The sequence below is a fragment of the Nannobrachium achirus genome (assembly GCF_963921795.1).
Source record: "Nannobrachium achirus genome assembly, chromosome: 11".
NCBI lineage: Eukaryota > Metazoa > Chordata > Actinopteri > Myctophiformes > Myctophidae > Nannobrachium > Nannobrachium achirus.
Genome location: NC_137820.1, coordinates 61,319,441 through 61,340,747, shown reverse-complemented (window position 1 = coordinate 61,340,747; position 21,307 = coordinate 61,319,441). Strand labels below are relative to the sequence as shown.

The 21,307-nt window shown below is 41.8% G+C and overlaps 1 protein-coding gene across 2 annotated transcripts in view; it reads right to left on the bottom strand.

Annotated features, from left to right (window-relative positions):
* The window catches only part of LOC308293503 (spondin-1-like), a gene marked incomplete at both ends in the record, with an annotated part of 111,021 nt that extends 95,569 nt beyond the window's left edge, over nt 1-15,452 (bottom strand). For both annotated transcript variants that reach the window (XM_080736066.1, XM_080736067.1), the window contains 2 exons: nt 10,299-10,405; nt 15,227-15,452. In XM_080736066.1, the coding sequence (XP_080592192.1) occupies nt 10,299-10,405; nt 15,227-15,452 (333 nt within the window). The remainder of the gene's footprint in view (nt 1-10,298; nt 10,406-15,226) is intronic.
* Nucleotides 15,453-21,307: the final 5,855 nt, after the last annotated feature.

Genomic DNA, 21,307 nt, shown 5'->3' with positions numbered 1-21,307 from the left:
ATCAAAAGCCTTCATACCTTCTGGCTTTCATTTTGAAAACAAAAGAAAAGAAAAATAAACTGATCTTGTTTTACAATGCAATGTAATACAGTAATGTCCAATTTTATTGTCTGTGGAGGGCACAGTGGGCACTTCATTGCTCCCAGGTCTGTATTTTTACTATTAATGACAGTGAATTTATTTCCCGTTTAATGCATTGGAGGTTGATTTAAAGACACTGACATTTTTATGTAATTATTTTAATTGATTTCTTTTTTGCAGTTTTGCTGTATATTACTCAAACCAGTGAGCATGTAACCGTGTATATACTGTGCGCGCGACCGTGCGTGTGCTCTTGCACATGCACATCTTCAGTTCCAGACTGTCTTTTTGAGCGGTGGTCACACCGCGTGGCCGTGTATCCGTGTATGTATGTATGTATGTGTGTCTGTATGTAGCCTCTGGTGTAGCCTGAGTACCCTGGGTGACCAGAGAGGTGCTGTTGAGTCTAGCCTGCCCTGAGCATCAACTGCAATACACACACCCACACACACACACACACTCACCCCACACACACAGGCGGCACCCCCCCCCCCCCCCCCCCCCCCACGACCACCGCTCAGTTCACACGGGTGTGATTTTTTTCACTCTCTTTGTTTAGGCTATTGTCAAAGAGAACAGCATGAATACATTGTTGACGTCTTGCTCAGACGTTGCAGTCCTAAATGACTTGAGCGCTGATGACTGTGACCCCCAGACAAGGACAAAATGGCAAACTGTAACAACAAAACTATTACGTTTTCTTTAGCCCTTTCAATCCAGTTTACATAAATTAGCATGTAATTATTCACACACACACACACACACACACACACACACACACACACACACACACACACACACACACACACACACACACACACACACACACACACACACACACACACACACACACACACACACACACACACACACACACACCAAGTTCCTAACAATAAAATACATCTACCATGCAAGTTACACATTGAAGCCAGCATGCTGATCTATATAGTCAAAGAACCGCACTAATCCTCTATCTAGTTAACCGCAGGGTTGATCTGGCCAAAGTTCTTATATCCTTGTGCATCAAAGAATAAGAGAATAAGAATTGTATTAACAATAACAAATATAGGCCCTGGATATAATCAAAGACATTAAAGATGGGGTGCCATGATTCCCCCCCCCCCTAAAACATGATTATCAGGTATTATGATTATACTAGGAGGAAGATTCTTTTCCAAAAAAGTGTACAGAAAGAGTTAAAATTAGGTTTTTATGTGGCCACACCCACCAGTTCATTAAGTATGCCTGGTTGTCATGGTGGGTAGTAACCCAGCTGAAGTTAGCCACACCCACAGTGTTGGGTGAATGGTAAAAGGGGAGGGGATGATTATATGATGTCAGCTCGGCACTTTTGGCCCACAAGGTGGCAGCCTCGAGGAAGAAACCCAAAATACAAAGGGAATACATAATTGCTCATAACAACCACACCAGTGGGTCTAATGAATTACCGTCAAACTATAGACACATGAAAACCAGAAAAAGTACAAAACTATGGCACCAGTAGAGTACACCCTTGCTTGTCTGAACATAAACATGTCCATAAAGGACAACGAGCAGCAAATGAGCATTGGGTGGTGATGTTGTTTTTTTTGTGTGTGTGTTTGCGTGTTTGATTGGTGCTAAATCTTGAGTTGTTTATCTCAGAGCTGGAAGCTGGGGAAATGCTTATTGTTTGAGAACTATTGTTGGCACACAAGGTCACTGTCATTTCAGCTGTGCATTCAGTACATTCAGTCTGTCTCCTTAACCCATTCAGAACGGGTACACAATTTGTGTTTCATTATTTTATGCTTTAACTATTGAAAAATAGCAGATATACAAGCTCACAGCGCGGCACCGAGTGCCGCGCTGCGAGCTTGTAGATCTGCTATTTGAATTTTGAATCCTTCTAAGGTTTTTGAGCGGTGGTCACACCGTCTCCATAGCGTGGCCGTGTGTGTATCCGTCTATGTATGTGGGTGGGTGGGTGGGTGGGTCCGTATGTAGCCTAAGTACCCCTGGTGACCAGAGAGGTGCTGTTGAGTCTAGTCTGCCCTGAGCATCAACTGCAATACCAGTGGTGGCCTGAGTGACATGGATGGATGGATGGCTCTCTCTCTCACACGCAAGCAAGCACCCCCCCCATATTATTATTATTATTATTTTAAATATTTTTTAAAAATATTTATTTAATCTTTTTTATTATAATTATAATTATTATTATATATTTGTTTTGCTGTTGCGCAGCCTCCACGACCACCGCTCAGTTCACACGGGTGTGATTTTTAAAAAAACCTATATTTCTATGTCAGCAATCTGGCCAGCCATCGTCAAAGAAAAGGTCCTTTTCACTTAACTGGAGCTCAGCTAGTCTGTTCTTGAGAGACTACTATGTCAGTGGTTCTCAAACCTTTTCATGTGAAGGACCCCCAAAATTATATTTATTTGGCCACGGACCCCCCATTACAAAATATCTAGTTCCGGGGACCACCCAGAAGCAAAATGTGAGTTACAAACGTTTGCTTTGAAAATACATATATTCAAAGATTTGCACATATTTTCACGACTTTTTCAAAAATAGCAGATCTACAAGCTCGCAGCGCGGCACTCGGTGCCGCGCTGTGAGCTTGTATATCTGCTATTTTTCAAAAGCTAAAGCAGTCAATATGCTCAGGCCTAAATGGGTTAAAGATCCTCTGGGCAGCAGTATATATAGTGTTGCTGGGCTTATGCAATAGTCTGAATCTCTCAAAAACGTACTGAACGACTTTAGCTCAGGCACTTCAAACTGATTGTGTTTGTTTATCCCCGGCTAAACTCAGAACCCTGGGGTCTTCAACAGGGGGTCCGGGACCCCTAGGGGGTCCCCAGAGTTACTACAGAGGGTCCTCCATATCTTTGAGTGATAGAAACTCTTTTTCTCCTTTTAACCACTTGAACCCTAGTGTCCATATTCTGAGAACTTCAGCCAAAAATAGCAGATCTACAAGCTCACAACGCCTCGCAGCGCGAGCTTGTAGATCGGCTATTTCCGGCGAAGAGGTTTGGTGTAGAGTGGAAAAAGAGCAGAATGTGAGTGAAAGGTCAAGTTTATTAAGTATTGACGGTTCAAGTGGTTAAATATCTGAAAACACAAATTGACATGAATCCAAAATACACTGACGATTGTGCTGTCAAACAATTAAACTATATGGAATCTATGAGAATGTTGTGGGGGTCCCTGCTTCATCTCTCTCTCTCTCAACTAAGCCTGAAAACATTGAAGACCCATGCTATATAGCTTTAAAAAGAAGATAATATCCGATGAGTGCTTAGCACTCCACTTAGGCAAACAAGCTCCGTTTTGTCTCCCTGGGCAATAACATGTCACTAGCCTAGATAAATATGACCCATGTACCACACCGTCTCAAGGAGTAAGATGATGGCATGGGAAAAACACACATCTACTCCACTATAGTGTACACAAGCACGCAAGAGCGCATGCACCAACGTGCACGCACACAGGTCTAAGGCATTAATGCAAGTCTTAATGGCTGAGTGAAATAAAGGGTGAACATAGAATAAACCAGGAACTCTGTGTGTGGCTGTCAAAATTAATGTGTGAAAGGTTTTCTTCTCTTTGTGTTTTGCGTGTCAATGAGATAACAGGCGGGCACATTCCAGAGGACATGCCAGAAACAACTGACAAAGAGAAACCAAAACGAGAGGAGAGCTGGACTTGGAGCAACCAACCTGCAATCTACAGTATCATGACACTGCAAAACTAGACAAAGATTTGGGGGAAATACAGTCAAGAAAATTGCCAAATATAACCTTGAATTTTTCTTTAATATTGTTACTTGAGCCACTCTGATAATGCATGTTGAGTTTGATACATTGGGGTAATTTAGATTATTATCCCTGCAGTCACTCATATCATGCACATGCAGTAGCAGTATTGCCACTAAACCCTAACCCTAACGTCCATATTCTGAGAACTTTAGCCAAAAATAGCAGAAAGGTCAATTAAGTTTATTAAGTATTGACGGTTCAAGTGGTTAAATATCTGATAACACAAATTGACATGAAACCAAAATACACTGATGATTGTGCTGTCAAACAATGAAACTATATGGAATCTGGGGGTCCCTGCTTCATCTCTCTCTCAGCTAAGGGGTCCTTGGCCTGAAAACGTTGAAGATCCCTGCCCTGCCCTAATCTAATGGAGTGAGATCCTAATTCAGCTACGCCCAAATATGGAGTGTGTTCCCTAACTCAATGTGTTATCGTCACGGCATCAGCCGCAAACAAATCAGTCAGCTCCATATATAGATACAGAGATCTGGTTGTCCAGAGCCAAAGGTCCGACTGATATGCCCAAATATGGTCATGTGCATGTATGGGACCGATGGACTTCAAACTCGGCGTGCACAGTGGGTAGAATTCGAGGCAGTGCGGTGCCCGCCGTTAAGTTGTTATCCAGAACCGCCGACACAACCAATATGGGAACTCCTATACAGTAAATGGGCATTATAGTACAGTATACTGATGACATCAGGGATATCCATATATGGGCACAAAGGGACAAGGACTGACACAGATATCTTCATGTATGGGCATAAAAGGGACACAGGTAGACAGACAGCTGGCACAAAGGGACAGGGTACAACGGGTACCCCAACCCCAGCACTATGACTCAGACATATCGGTCGGATCTGCACTATATTTGTGTTACTCTCTAGTAACACAAAGTGCACTCCTTTCCCTCTACTTGATACAGAACACTTCATCAGTGTTATAAAGTCTTGAATGAGGTGGATACATAACGCTATTCACCAGTAAGACTCCCTAATCGGGAGATAAGCGACCGTTGGTCGCTTATCTCCACAAATAGGCCAAAAGTTTGTTTTACCAATTATTACACTCTTAGCAACCAACTGTTTACCATAGCAACCATGGTTTTTTACCCTAGCAACCAACTGTTTACCCTACTAACCAACTGTTTACCATAGCAACCATGTTTTTTACCTTAGCAACCAACGGTTTACCCTAGCAACCAACTGTTTACCACAGCAACCATATTTTCTTTACCCTAGCAACCAACTGTTTACCCTAGCAACCAATTGTTTACCATAGCAACCATGTTTTCTTACCCTAGCAACCAACTGTTTACCCTAGCAACCAACTGTTTACCATAGCAACCATGTTTTTTACCTTAGCAACCAACTGGTTACCATAGCAACCACTGTTTTAGACCACTGTTTCTTGTCGGTCTTATATAAGGGTCATTTGTGTACGGTGTGATGTCATACTGATGTCAGCAGTGTGATGTCATACTGATGAGATATGAGCAGGGCAAAGGTGTGACGTGTGACCGACGGACGGACGGCCGGTGGAGGTTTTGATACTAAACTGCGACCTAACGGCCGCAATAACCCCAGGTCAAAAATCCACTCGGCCTAGACAGTTCGCCCTCCTGGCCCCCAAACTGTGGAATAAACTCCCTGTCGCACTTAGAACTACAAACTCACTCGCTTCCGCCGTGGACTGAAGACTCACCTCTTTAGACTTCACCTAAACCCATAGCACTTACTGTAGCACTCGCCTACCCTCGATGACCATACATGAAAGCTAGTGCTACTGTAGATAGCATTTTTTAGGTTTTACAGTTTTTACTGATTAGCTGCGTGGTCTACCTACAGTATTGTTCTAGATTGATATTCCTATGCAATTGTTGTATTGTTGTTGATGTATTGATGAGTTATCTTGCTTATTATCTTGCTTATTGTATTGATGTATTACCTGCTTAATGTAAGTCACTCTGGATTAAGAGCGTCTGCTAAATACCTAAATTGTAAAGTGTAAATCAATGTTCTACAATCTTTCAGGAGGTGGAATAAAGAATACCTCAGTGTTATACAGTCTTTTGTGGAGATGGGATACAGAACACTTTGCAGACTGTACAAGTAATTAAGAGTACACAAAAGTGACAAAATGAGAATAATTTTTCTGCTTGCTTGTGACTCATTCTCAAAGGAGGCCCACTGAGACATACAGTACAGAGACTGGAAATCCAGTGGAGACGAGTGGGCGGACATGTTTGTTATGGATTGAATTTCAATTAGTTAAATCAAGCTATCCTAGTAAGTTGGCAGCCATGTGGCGCGTTGCGTTCCTGATGTGACGAAGTGGATGTTCTAAAAACCTCCTTCAACTTTCTTCATACGAAACAGACGTCCTTGTTATTGATTATCACCAACTGTGTAGCAGCTTTCATATGCTGTAGGTCAGGGCCAGGGGTCATCAACAGGGGGTCCGAGACCCCTAGGGGGTCCTCAGAGTTACTACAGGGGGTCCTCCAAATCTTTGAGTGGTAAAAACCTTTTTCTCCTTTTTCATATTAACCATTTGAACCCTAGTGTCCATATTCTGAGAACTTTTGCCAAAAATAGCAGATCTACAAGCTCACAACGCCTCGCGCTGCGAGGCGTTGTGAGCTTGTAGATCGGCTATTTTCGGCAAAGAGGTTTGGTGTTCATCCATTCAATTGAAACTATTTTTGGGTCTTTCTTGAGTAGCCACTTGAACCAGCCTCTCCCGGGAAATCTACAATTGCATTTGCTTTCAAAGCAAATGAAAATGTAGATTTCTGGAGGAGGCTGGTTTACGAGGATAGGTCTTGAGTGGATGTTGTCAATTTCCCCCTAAGAAATAATTCACCTTGATTGTGTCCATCTTCTCCATCATCATGATGATGGAGAAGATGAAAGATGGGTGCTCAAAACAAAGCAAAAACCTTTCATTTATACAAACATGTAAACACTTCACCTTGCCAACCTACTTCAAATACTCTTCCCGCAAAGACACTTCCATGCCAATGACCCATGCAGAACAAACTGAAATATCTACTGAATATCTACTCTTTTGTTAATATCAATATATAAGCCTGTGCTCTATAAAGGACTGGCACACAAAACATCAAAATGCATGAATGCAGTATGAAGCAGGCCCTAATAAGTTACCATGTTGGACATACCGTACATGTCCATTGTTGTGTCCTATCAGACATATAGCACACAACAACGGTCAAACGGTTAGTTCATTTGTCAGTCTCATGGCCCACGACTTCAAGTGATTTTACAATTGTGGCCCCCTGCCTACTCTAGTTGAATACCCCTGCTGTAGGTCCAATAATGAAACATGACGCGACTCCACAAATAGGCCAAGCCGATTTCCACGATCCAAAATTCACACAAATCGGTACACATCATCTCTGTTTCCAGAGATGGAATCTGCAACATTCCTATTTTTATATTCCCTTCTGATTGGTTATGATTGGCTTCCAAAATGTGCTGTAGGGGCCCATTTTACAACAAATTGTGAGCGCGGTCTAGCCCAAATTGTAATCATATCACATATTGAGGGGCATCTAAGCAACACAGAGCCATGATCGATTTCAGTTATGTTCCATACTGTTTGCCTGAAATTGGCTTAAAAAAAGTGCAGCTCAAAGGCTGAGCTTCGGGATGAATGGGCTGAATAATTACTGTAGCATTTGATGTCCATTCTGTATTAGGCGCAAGAGAATTACCAAATGTTCTGTAAAACAAGATCCTCCATTACTCCTCCGATCAAATCGAACTAATATTCCAACCCATCGCCCTCTTGATGTTGTTGTGGCCACATAAAAGAGGTTTCCACAGTCTCTACTTGGTAAGAATTTGGCCAGGGAGTGGAAAACAGGTAGAGATGTGTGTTCCTGTTTACACTGAGCAGGCGGTAATTGAGGAAGTCTGTCTCTCTCTCTCCTCAGGAGCTCTCCAGCTCAATAGGAGCAGAGCTAATACTCAACAAAATAGATCACATTCTCTCTCTCACACACAACTACCCCCCACCATCCTGCTCACCCACCCATCCTCACTATTTCCTGCTCTCCCTTCACTGGAGAAATACACTTCTCAGCTGGAGGCATGCATGACATGATGCTTCCAACTGTCTCACCCCAGAAGAACTCGACAAATAAGAGAACTAGTTCCTCTTCTCTTCTATCTCAACCCCCCCCCCCCCCCCCCACTTTGCAACAGGAGAACTCTGTAGTCTATCTATGGGAAGCTTCTTCATCCAGCAGAGCTGTGTGTAGCGTCAGACCGCAGTAACTCCTTTACCCCCTACAACAAGAAGCAGCAGAGCAGAGTCCTGTGTGCATTAGAACATGTCAGATAAATGATATCAGGTGGGTACACAGATTTATTTTTCTCGAAGCACAGCCTATCCCTGCTGGGTTATGGTCCTCACTAGCTCCATTGCCCCAGTATGGCGCTTTTCCCAATTACTAACCTTGTGTACACATTGGAAAAAACTTGTGCTACTGTATTTTACTTTGTGTGCAGTCTGCTTTAAATAACGTAATTATGGTTGTCAACAAGTACAGTAGGTGGCCTACTCCACACACCTGGCACTGGGTTATACAGATAGATAACACAAATGTATTTATCATCCAAAATAAATTGGTGATATTGAGGCACTGCATGTCCTTGTCCAGTTTTTTAAACGTTGGCAAGCGCTACCATGCATCTTTGGATGTCTGGTCTTTTTGAGCGGTGACAACCATCTCCAATGCTTGAATGCGTTTGTATGTAACTATCTGTCTATGTATGTACTGTATGTTTGTATGTAGCATGAGCTGCAATATACCACTGGGTGACCACCAGTAGCAGGCCTGGGTAAAGATATAAAAAGCTAGATACCTCATCCAGCACTGCAGCTTATTGGAGCGACGTGTAACAACTGGAGGCCGGACGTCCGGAAAAACCGAGGCAACGCTGCCAGTCAAAGTGACTACTGGCCAATCACTGCGCGTCTTTTCTGGGACTTATCAATTTAATTCAATAGAGCTTCATTGGCATGTTTCCATCCAGTTCCTGGTGTTGCGCGGCTCAGCTGTTCTTAGAGACTGCATTCAAAACGACCAGCCCCCACCTGCCTCTGAATGGCCTTCCAACCAGAGTCCTGCAACAGGCCTGATACCCGCGGATACCCAACGGTGGGGGTCGCAGCCTGAAAAGGTTGAGAACCACTGTTCTAGGGTGGCCATCTAGTGGCCATCTAGTGACCAGGTGTTATTCCCTACCTCATACATGGGCAACTGGCGGCCCGGGGGCCACATGCGGCCCCCACCTTCACTTAATGCGGCCCGCAGGTTAATACCGGAATACTGATATATTACTGATTTCAGCTGTTACAATTCCAACATGACCTGCTTTAATTCCGTCAGTCAATTTTAGTAGCTTAATGACTAGTATAGTACTACTAAAATGTATTTTTTTTATTTCCAATGTATTTGTATTTGTATTTAGGTTCATAAAGTTAACATGAGTGTATAACTAAATGTCTTTGAAATTAAATCAAAATGTTACATTTCAGTAGCCTGACACTCAGCCTGAATTGACATTTCGTTTCACTTCATTATTCAGTCTGAAGTCAGTTCCGCCCACGGCGTTTGCAGGGATGATTGGGCGTTGCCAAAATGAGACACTGTTCAGCGATTGGTTCACCGACCAACACATGACATAGTGTTGTTATGTGTGCCTGGCTGGCTAGTGGCTAACCTGTTGCTTGCTAGTGCTACTTGCTAACCAAAGAAACAGTCAGAATAGGAGCACTACGAACTAGTAATCAAACACAACATAACATGCCTGCTACTGGTGTTTCATAGCGAGATCGATACGATTGCATTTTACCGCAATTTACCGCATTTTACCGCGACACGATGTGCGGTGCGGTACGGCGGCGGCGCTGGTGTACTTGGAAACACACATGAGTTCTGGGAAACCCCCACCCACCCTGATCACAAGACGCTGATTCACGACGCTGATTCGCCCGTTTGGATTTTCAACCGAGGCAGGCCTCCTCATTGAGAGCGATTCTAGACCTGAATCGTCGAAACAAAAAAATTAAAGGGGTGTGGCTAGCGATTCAGGGTCTGGAAGTAGGCTAACATTTCAGGATTCCTATTCAAAAATAATAAAAAATGATTCAGGATTCCAATTCAAAAGAAGCAAAAAATAGCTGATCTACAAGCTCAAAACGCATCGCAGCGCGATGCGTTTTGAGCTTGTAGATCTGCTATCTTTTGCTTCTTTTGTATGAGATACTAGAATGACAAAGTAGGACGTAGTAATATGCATTGTGGCCCTCTGGAGTGAAGGTGGAAATATAGTGGCCCTCGCCATCATCAAAGTTGCCCACCCCTGCCCTACCTGGAACTGGCCAGCGTAGTCATCGTCTGTGGTTCCCTCCTTGCCCTCCTTTAGAGAGATGAGTGTGAAACCTCTGAAGTAGGAAGGACTGGAGGCCAGGAGCGTCACTGTGAGTAGAAGATATAACGCAGCATGTTACTATTGGCATTGCATTATTCAACACACATAGCATGGGTTAAAGGGATTCCCCACGAAAGGTCTATAGGTTAGTCTATACATCTGTGTGTGTGTGTGTGTGTGTGTGTGTGTGTGTGTGTGTGTGTGTGTGTGTGTGTGTGTGTGTGTGTGTTACAGGGTCACTTTGTTGGACGCAGGGTGACACCATAGATAAGATAGATAAATAGATTATCTGTATTGATCCCACAGGAGAAATTCAGTTGTCATTGCAGTGAAACGCAGGACATATCACACACACAGATGTATCTGTGCTGTGTTTCATTTATTTTATTGTTACCGTTGTGTTGCATCTCTCCCTGACAGATACAGCAAAACAATACCAATACGATAAATAAATAATAGGAGTAAACAGTAACATGGATTAGGAATAAATAAAGTACCAAAAACCAATGGAGATGTAGAGGCTTGATACACTTACTTACAACTAAGTCCCGGTGTCGCACACAATAAATAGCCACTCTACAACACAATCTACAAGCTCACAATGTGTTGCATTGTGATGCATTGTGAGCTTGTAGATCAGCAATAAATCAGTGCACAACACAGCGCACAGTTAAGTATAAGGGACACTCTGTAGGATACAAGGTGACACCATACAATGCTGTTTTTTACGGCTATGCAGGAGTCTAGTTGTGTGTAAAGATTACTGTCTGTCTGTGTCCTGAGCTGATCTGACAAACTGCTGGACCAATCAGCACCAAATGTGTTGTGCACACTCCAGGGTTTCCTGCAGCACTTTACAGGCCAGGCGCCCCGCCCGGCCTGAAAACCCCCCCGCCCCCCCAAGGGTCTAAAAAAAAAAAAAAAAAAAAAAAATTTTTTTTTTTTTTTTTTTCAAAAATTTTTTTTTTTTCAAAAAAACTTTTTGGACCTCCAACAATGTACTAGGCATGATCGCGATCGCGAAATTGCATGTTTAACCCCCATACCAACCCTATCTTTCAAACATGGCAGCCATGTGAAGTTACTTGTGCCTCACTGGCAGAGCAGCGCATGCAGCTGCTTAATTGACGGTCGTTAACTTCTTTTGAAGTTCTCTGAGAGCCGAGCCTAGGTCAACTTGACAGTGACACAGCTGCACAGCGAGTCGTAGATTGCGTAGAGAGAGAGAGAGAGAGAGAGAGAGAGAGAAAGAAAGAGAGAGAGAGAGAGAGAGAGAGACCTCTTCTCATTTACTCACAACGAAGTAAAGTACAAATACCTGAAAATCTCCTTTGTACAGTATAAGTACAGTAGGCTACTTAAGTAAATCTACTTAGTTACTTTACACCAATGTTGTTTTTTTACTGTGCTGTAGACTTCTATTTATATGGCACGAGTGCTGGTTGATTAACCTGGGGGAAAAAAAAACAAGTTACACTGTCCTGTGAAAAACGTAGTTATTCAATGTTGAATAAATGTGGATGATAGCATGTAGTTGTGTTTTCCGTCATCATGGGCACATTCATGTGTTTTTATAGGGCAAAAATAAGAATTATTAAAAATTAAATGAATTAATTACTCGAATTCATTAATTAATTATCAAAAAATGATCCCCCCCTGGTCAAGACTTTTTCCTGCAGGAAACCCTGCACTCCAAGTAGGCACCAGAAACACCTGCACTTAGCACCTGTTTTTCAAATATATCTTATGCTTTTTGAAATACTTTCATTTTACAATGGAAGCCAATGGCACTGTGATCAGGCTAGAACCTTAACCAAACTTAGAGTCATGCATCATATAGGGATGGGACCTATATTGCGATCACGATAATTGTATCGTGGAGATTTAATTATTTGATATCGTCCTCCGTCTTGCACATGGGTCTAATTCACATTTTATTTGCCGAGCTGCATTATCCGGTACCACTTAAATTGGTAAAAGGTACTTATAATATACGTACTTGATACAGTCTTTTTTCCCCCACACTATCAAATGTCTTTGCCAAAAAATAGCCGATCTACATGCTCACAACGCGTCACAACACAACGTGTTGTGAGCTTGTATATCTGCTATTTTTTGGCAAAATTAATGTTCCGCCCCAGGATAATGGATTTTGATTATCGCGATAATATCGTAAATCGCGATTTCTTTTGTCACAATAATCGTGATATGGCATTTTCATATCGTCTCATCCCTAGCATCATACAGTATGTCATGAACGACTGACATCACAGGCTGGCCACAAAGTCTGAAATCCACAGTGGAGACACTCGGTTCCCATGTGTCACAAGATTCACACCATTTGATTTCTTTCTTGTAACACGCAGGGGGAGGTGCCAAGACATCTCAGTCTGTTGCTGTATAAATAGAGCTGTAAATTGCCTTAGAAATGACAGAGGCATAACAGAAGTTAACGAAAGCACACTGTATAATATACAGTAAGTGTTGATTTCACTCGAAGACAAGTGTACAAATTTAACCAAATAGTTAAATTAACACTTGAGTATTTTACTGTGTACAGTACAGTATATGCCACACCCTGCATGTTAGTCAATTACTGAGAGCTGCTCATGTATGTAAAACAATAATTTATAATTTTACAAAATAGATTAACTATTTCATTCTGACTAAGTCATGTGGAAACTAAGTAAACTGTACGGTAGTTTGCTATTTGACAAATATTAAATGGCTAAATTGTGATGAATAGATTTAGCCACAAAAAGATTGAAGCACACTGCCACGTTTTCATAATCTGGACGCTCCATCCATTGTAGTAATATTATCATTTTAATAATTGTGAAGCCATCACTCCAGCAGTGACTCACTGGACTGAAGACATGTTTCACTGTAAGATGTGACCAGACCACCACAAGGTAGTGAAAATGCCTTAAATAACGTTAAATAATCTCAATTAGGCCTTTAGTATGTGTGTTCAAGTTGGAAAGGTTTTCAAGTTCACGCCCAACTGAGTGTACTGTCTGATACGGATTTGTGAAAATCAAGGGTCTTCAACAGGGGGTCCGAGACCCCTAGGGGGTCCTCAGAGTTACTACAGGGGGTCCTCCAAATCTTTGTTTGATAGAAAGAAAAAGAAAAATCTCATTTTTAGCCGATTCTTAACCAGATTCTGAGAACTTTAGCCAAAAATAGCGCTGCGAGGCGTTGTGAGCTTGTAGATCGTCTATTTTCAGCAAAGAGGATGGTGTAGAGGGGAGAAGTATTTTCAGCAAAGAGGATGGTGTAGAGGGGAGAAGTATTTTCAGAAAAGAGGATGGTGTAGAGGGGAGAAGTATTTTCAGCAAAGAGGATGGTGTAGAGGGGAGAAGTATTGACAGTTCAAGTGGTTGAATATCTGAAAACACAAATTGACATGAATCCAAAATACACTGACGATCGTGCTGTCAAACGATGAAACGATATGGAATCTATGACAAGGTTGTGGGGGTCCCTGTGCTTCATCTCTCTCTCAACGTAAGGGGTCCTTGGCCTGAAAACGTTGAAGACCCCTGGTGTAAATGATGACATTTTTGTGTAGGACAGCATCTTTTCGTGTAGCTATCTTCATCCACTGACAGGAAGAAGAAGAAATATAGGTCAGAAAGGATATCACTAAGTGGCCCCTATCAAGGCCAAACCCCTCCCTGTAGGGAGCATGAGGAGGAAACCCAAACAAACAGGGAGGGAGAGAGAGAAAGATAACACAGTGACAGATAATGTCCTTCAGCTGCTGTTAGAGCTACAGTATGCAACATTTCTGCTTAACACACATTAAAATGAAAAGCAAACACATTTCAGAAAGTAATGTGTAATCCGTCCGGTCGTCCATTTGGTTATGCTGTTTGTACACTGTCAGAGGTTTTATTGTGCATTGCATTTTACAAAGCCATGTTAAAAAAAAAATTTTAAGCACCAAAGTGCAGTATGGGCTGCGGTGTAGTAGGCTACATTTACTCTAGTACTGTACTTAAAGGGGCACTCCACCACTTTTCAACCTGTCTTCATATAATAGGTCCTCACTAATGTTCATGATAAAATATCACAATTTTTTTCTACTCAGTTTGGGTCTCATAGGAGAGCTGTGGGTGGGTCAAATCCTTCCTACCGGTGACATCATCAATGGGAAATGCAAGCTAATAGAAACTGCAGGCTTTCTATTCCTGAAAAAGTTGCAATGTTAAAGTGGAAGCCATTGTTCTCGTGATAATAAAAATCGTTTTTTTTTTTTTCAAAAATATGATTTAATTTTCTTTTTGTCAAACGATGATGTCACCGGTAGGAAGGATTTGACAGCTCTCCTATGAGACCCAGACTGAATAGAAAAATAATTGTGCTATTTTATCATGAACATTAGTGAGGACCTATTATATGAAGACAGGTTGAAAAGTGTACACTGTTTAAGTACACTTTTGAGGTACTTTTACTTTAATGGAGTATTTCTAATTTTCAATAATTTTACTTCTACTCCACTACATCTCAAATCCAAATATTGTATCTTTACACTACATTTATTTGAAAACTTTATAGGTTTTGATTATTATGACAAAACATATAACCTCAACTACAAGGCAAGGCATTGTGAGCTTGTAGACCTGATATTTAAAAATAATGTATAGCCTACATTTGAAAGCTTGTGAAATGGGACATTCTGCATATTGTGTAGGCTATACCTTCTACTTTTGGTAGCCTAGTTATGTAGGCCTAGGCTACAATTTAATAACAACACTTTTGTAGGCTACTTTTACTCAAGTAAATGTAGAATTCCAGACTTTTACTTGTAGCAGAGTATTTCTGTATACTTTTACTAAACATTTTGAGTACTTGAACCGTACCCCTGTAGGTGCTACCGGGCTGGTAGGTCTCCGGGTCCCCCTCCACTCTGAGTCTGAACTCATGGTACCCGTCCCTCCGAGTCCCCTGGGTCTGCGCCCGGAGGATACGACCGCAGTACCCGTCCGACCTGCCGGCTGCAGGCGGATCCTCAACGAAAGCCACCGCGTTGCACACAAAACTCCAAGCAAAACACTGCAAAAGCAGCAAATGCAAGTGTATTCCCATTTCGTAAAAAAAAAAAAAAAAAGAGTCTGTCAATTAAAATAAAATTCCTCTGGAGAAGAAAGAATGATCGATCAGTCGATCTAGTCTCTACAGATTAACATTGAGACATGATTCCTCCAAACTCGGCTTCTAATGTTTGTGACAGTTGGGTTTAAAGAGCAGTGGAAGCATTCTGATGAAGCGACCGCACGGAGCGGATAGTTGCAGCTCGTCTCTGAAGTTCCAGCGGCGCACGCACGGTACAATGAAGCACACGGAATGAAATGCTGTTCAGGAGTTTGTCAATTGTGTTCCGTAATGTGTCAATTCCTTTGATAGCGTCAGCAGGGAACAGGAGATAACGAAGTTCGACTTTACGCCACTGTGTTTCCTTTCCTCTATGTTGGACAAGACAAGCGACGGTCACGGAAAGAGGCAGCTGCTGTAGACTTTTTAACAGAAAACAGACATTTCCCCCCCAGTTCCTACTGAGCGCAGAAGTGGCTCTTATGGGAGGGAAGCTGTCTGTCTGTCTGTCTGTCTGTCTGTCTGTCTGTCTGTCTGTCTGTCTGTCTGTCAGACCGTCAGACCAGCAGGGGATTTTCTCACAAATCACATGCATGCACTAGTGGGCTGCACTTAACGGCTCCACACCTGCGCGCGTTTTACGCACGTCGGTGTCAGTTTCTTGAATAGCCGTTAACAATGGGGTGGGGTGGTTTAGAAGTTAGAACATTGGTTCTAAAACGTTTTAATTTTTTTAATGCAAAAATATTTGAAAAATGTAAAAAAAAAAAAAATAGCAGATGTAGGCCAAGCCTACAAACTCGTGAGCTTGTAGACCTATATCTGCTAGTTTTGAATAGTCAACATATGAAATAGGGATAAAGGGCAGGGCCGGCTGGTGCCCATAATGGCTGAGGGTGCCCCCCTTGGGTTGCCCATATATTTAAAAATGTTTTATGTCCAATAAAGCGCGGCAGCTGCAGCGGCGCCCCCTGTAGCCTGTCTATATCTGACTGTGCCCACTGCGCAGGCAATGACAGCCAGACAATTAAACCAACCATCACTATTAGCAAAACAATCGGAAGCTTTGTTTTATTATTATGATATTATCTTGATAAGTTCCTCCCACGCTGAGAAAGGCTTGACGCCGAAAAGCTATGCAAAAAGTAATGGCACACAATTCAAATACAATTCAAAGGTGATTTATTGGCTTATTGACATGAGAAAACATCTTTTTACATTGCCAAGCAAGAGTCAAAATATAATAAAAGCAGTTAAAGAAAACGGGGAATGTATAGCAGCATTATCGGATTTATATCTATAAAACAGTCTGCTTCTCAATAGTAAAAAAGTAAAAATAGTAAAAATGTATAATAGTAAAATAAAAATATATACATATGCAACATGCCTATGAAAAAATCAAATAGGCTTCAAAGCAAAACAAATCTGATGTCGCCCTTGTCAGGCTTTACTCAGTAGAGCTGCATTCTCCTGTTTGAGCTGAATCTCCTCAGGTAGACAGGTAGACTAGACATTGTATTATTTCATGTTATTATTCAGTGAATAAAATAGCAAAACAAACACATATAAAAATGGTCTTTGTTTAACTCTTTGGTAGCTTGTTTAACTCAGTTACTGCCAAATTAAATATGCCTTCTAATGGCATTATTGCCATAAAATCTCCATAGACTCCCATGTAATTTATAGTGCACAGATCTTTATTAAAGGGGTTAATATGTATTAACACATTTTGCTGGGACTCCTTGTAACCTCCTCAAGGACCCCTGGGCGTCCCCAGACCCCACTTTGAGAACCAATGGTTTAGAAACTAGAAAACATTTTATTGCTTATACAGGAACAACTTTGGCAACGTGTTCTCTTTTTGTTGTGCTTTCCAGGTTTCAATGAAATAACCTTTTCTGACAGATTGCCCAGATGTGCCCCAGAAATTAAAGCTGGAGGATGCATGATATTGTGGCTTACTTTATTGGTTGTCAAAGTGGGGTCTAAAGTGGGGTCTGAGGACCCCCAGGGGTCCATGAGTCCAGCCTCCAGAGGGTCCCCATGCAGCTAAATTGGTTAATAGCATCAAAATCAGTTTAGCAAGCCCATGAACATCAACATTAGCCAAAAAAGCTCACAACACATTGTAATGTGAGCTTGTAGATCTGCTATTTTCAAATAACCTATGTTCATATAGGCTTAAAGAGGTTAAACTGATTTTGATGCTACCAGTAAGATGTCTAAGGGCGACAAGCAACCTTGAGGTCGCGCCATGTCTTGGCCATCTGGCCAGTGATGTATATCAGACCAGTTATGGAGACCCTCACAAAAAACTTGCAGTCATTCTGGTCTCTATACTGCCTCCCCCTGGCCAGCCAGGGCACCTGATGGAGGGGAAAGGAACTGGTTGGAATAAAATGTTCCTTCCATGCGCTGTGTCCAACCAGGGAAACTCCCCTGTCAGGTAAAAAGAAGTGGCCTGCTTACTCCTCATGCATTGAGGCATGAGCTCAGTTCGGGGCTCTCCCCAGGTTGGCAGAGGGAGAGTAGCGCCCAGGATTACGTTTTAGGGCTAGGCAATTGGCACTGGATGAAAAATGTATAAAAAAAAATTGTGGGATAAAGAATATGATATATTTTTTTTACATTAAACACTTCAACCCATTAGCACTCCTATTCTGAGTTGAACATTAGTTGAAAATGTCTGATCTATACAAACTCACAATGTTGATGATAGTGCTGTTAAGCAAGTCTATGAAGGTAACTATGACATCTATGAAAAAGTTTAATCTTCAACATAATTGTATACTATATGTAGTGGGTGTCCCTGCTTCATCTCTCTCTCTCCTATGGGGTCCTTGGCCTGAAACACGTTGAAGACCCCTTCCATTAAAACATTCAGTTTACAATGGTTTATTCCTTCAAAAGGTCTTGTGTGTGTGTGTGTGTGTGTGTGTGTGTGTGTGTGTGTGTGTGTGTGTGTGTGTGTGTGTGTGTGTGTGTGTGTGTGTGCGCGCGCGCGCGCGTGTGAGTGCGTGTGAGTGCGTGCGTGTGTGATGAGCCCTTAAATGCATAGAATGTTCAACAAGGTGTAATGTGACCTAGTATTTCTCCCCTAAACATGGAGGATTTTCAAGAGGCATTTATAGTGCAAAAATACAACATACTTTATTATACAAATAGAAAGTAGCTACAGTACACATGAATTCAAATGGCTAAAAATATCATGGGACAAAGAAACAGAAGAGGCTATTGGAGAACCTGATTTGGATAGGGACACATGATCTGATGCAGGACAATGCCACTAATGACAGAAAGAGACAAGATGGGTCTGTTCCAAACCAAATACTCTGTTGTTGCCACACTCATTCATTCGCCCCATAAATCCCAATGGATGTGGGGGAATGTGTTGTGAAATAAAAAGTCAGATTCTAAGACTGGAATTAGGGAAAAGGCCTTTTTTCCCCAATATGGCAAGATTACTTTGATGAAACAAGACACTTTACCCATGCACACAGTACCATAATGACTAATGGAGAAAGACAGAGAAACGCAGTACTGGCACCAAACAACATGCAATATAAAATCTAAAATCAATACAAAACCATGCAGTGTCCGAGATTAACATATACACGCCACTAAAACTAAAGGTCCCACAGTGGTAAGTTAATGCCCTATACCGTCGAACTACAGTGTCACTCACAAGTAGAAAAATAACCGATCTACAAGCTCACAATGCTCCACAATGCGACATGTTGTGAGCTTGTAGATCTACTAGTTTCGATTTTCTTTTTTCTTTTGAAAGTGGTTACGTTTGTCAATGGGTTTTATAAATATTGAACCAATGAAAAGTATTAAAAAGTGCTAATGACTAAATAACATAATTTGATCCATTGGAACACAGGTTATTTTTTTCCATTTTCTGAAAAGTAACAGTTTCGACAATTGACAATTCATTGAGAATTGTCTGTCTTCTGAATCTGGATGAGAGTTATTTGCTTTAATTTTCCCCATGAAACCCATCTGCCTTTCTGCCTTTCTTCAGTCTTAAGTGTGGATTTGATCCAAGTAGACAAAGGCTATTCCTGCTTAGATATAAAAGTGTCATAGTATTAATTGTCTGCTAGGCTTTTAACAAGCCCTCAATGAGCCACTTGAGCAACATCAAGTGGCTAATATAATTACAATTTGTATAAGGCCTCCCCATAGAAAACATCTGGTCCATTGAAATGCTTCTTTCTTCCGTGAAGTTTTAATGAAGGGATGGATTGGCTGCATAAGCGCAAAGCCAATTGTGCGACTGAACATAAGGCTTACATACAGTATACATATATGCTGAGGAAGACCTATTTGGTTTGAAACGTATCCGTTGCTCTGTTTGGGTGAGGTTAGCCTCGGAAACCCAGGCATTTTATTTTGGCGATAGGTGACAATGACAGCACAACGTTGTCATCACAAGCCGTATCATTTTCCTTAGGCTGCAATTCCATTCTGACAACGTGTCGCAGGTTCGAATCCCGATCCCGACGACCGTTGCTGCGTGTCACTCCCCATCTCTCTCCCCATTTCCGGTCAGTCTACTGTCCAATGAAGTTATAAAAATTTAAAATAATAATTAAATTGTTAATTGAACAAAGAAACTTACCAACGAGTAGATCTGCCTTTCAGCAAGATAGCTGTCAACCAGTGTTCGAGTTATACTCGGCGCCGCCAGAATTCGGCGGCGGCGGAAAAAAAATCGGTTATTTTGCGGGTACAAAGTCAGCTAAAACGGGTACTTTCCTATATTAAATCATATTAAATCGGATATTTTTCGGGTATAAAGTAGGCCAAAACGAGTATTTTCCTATATTAAATCATATTTTTCCTTTCACAATATTAATTCGGGTGTCTTTGGGGCTTCACATTGGCTATGTTGACAACTCCAGGCAGTCTTTTCTGTTCATATTAACTCACCATTATTGCTCAGCCTCCAGTTCCCAATTCCTCCATCTGAGCTCTGAGCCATCCAGCCAAAAGTTCCCGTTCTGGTAGCATAAAGTCGGCTAAAATGGGTATTTTTCTTTCTCAAAACAAGGCGGGTCGGGTTCATATTTATTTACTAAAAAAAACATTGTCACGGGCACAGGCACACTAAGGCTACAGTCTTGCTCAGAAGACAGCGTTGTTTTGTTTGGTTGTTTGTTGCTGTCCGGCGTGTCCGCCTTCCTTTGCCGTCCGGGCCGTGGCTAGAACAAACACTCGATGCAGTGGTTCCTAGCTTACCCCATGCCCAGGCCATGGCGAGACCACGCAGCTGGGTAGGTCTGCATCCAGGGCCTCCTCGGCCCTGGGGGAAAGGTAGGAACCATTGCAGCGAGTGTGTTATAACCCGGACGGTAAAGGAAGACTCACACCCCACATTAAATGCGCCTGATTTATAATAATAAAATTAATAGTAGGATTAAACGGTGTGATGTCATTGTTCAGTCTTACTGTCTAACATGTTTATTTAGTATATCTAGTTAACATAAATAATATAAATTCTTCCAATGGAACATAAAAAAAAAAAAAAAAAAGAAAGAAAAAAAAAAAACACTTGGGAAAAAAAAGAGACGCCATAGGGGTTTTTGACTATGGGGTCCCAGACCTTATCTATGGCCCCCACTGGTCCCCACATAACTCGAACCCTGCTGTCAACATTGATCTTTATTAACATCACGGTTTACTGGAGTAAAATGTTGGATGATACATCCGAAAGGAGGAGCACAAAAATCATCCTCCAGCCATTCTGTTGGTAGTCGGGCATAGAGTTTACTCCTTCGGGCACGTCAGTGATAAGAAAGTTGCCATCCCATAGGCGGGAGAAAGAACCCAAACCGGGTCTT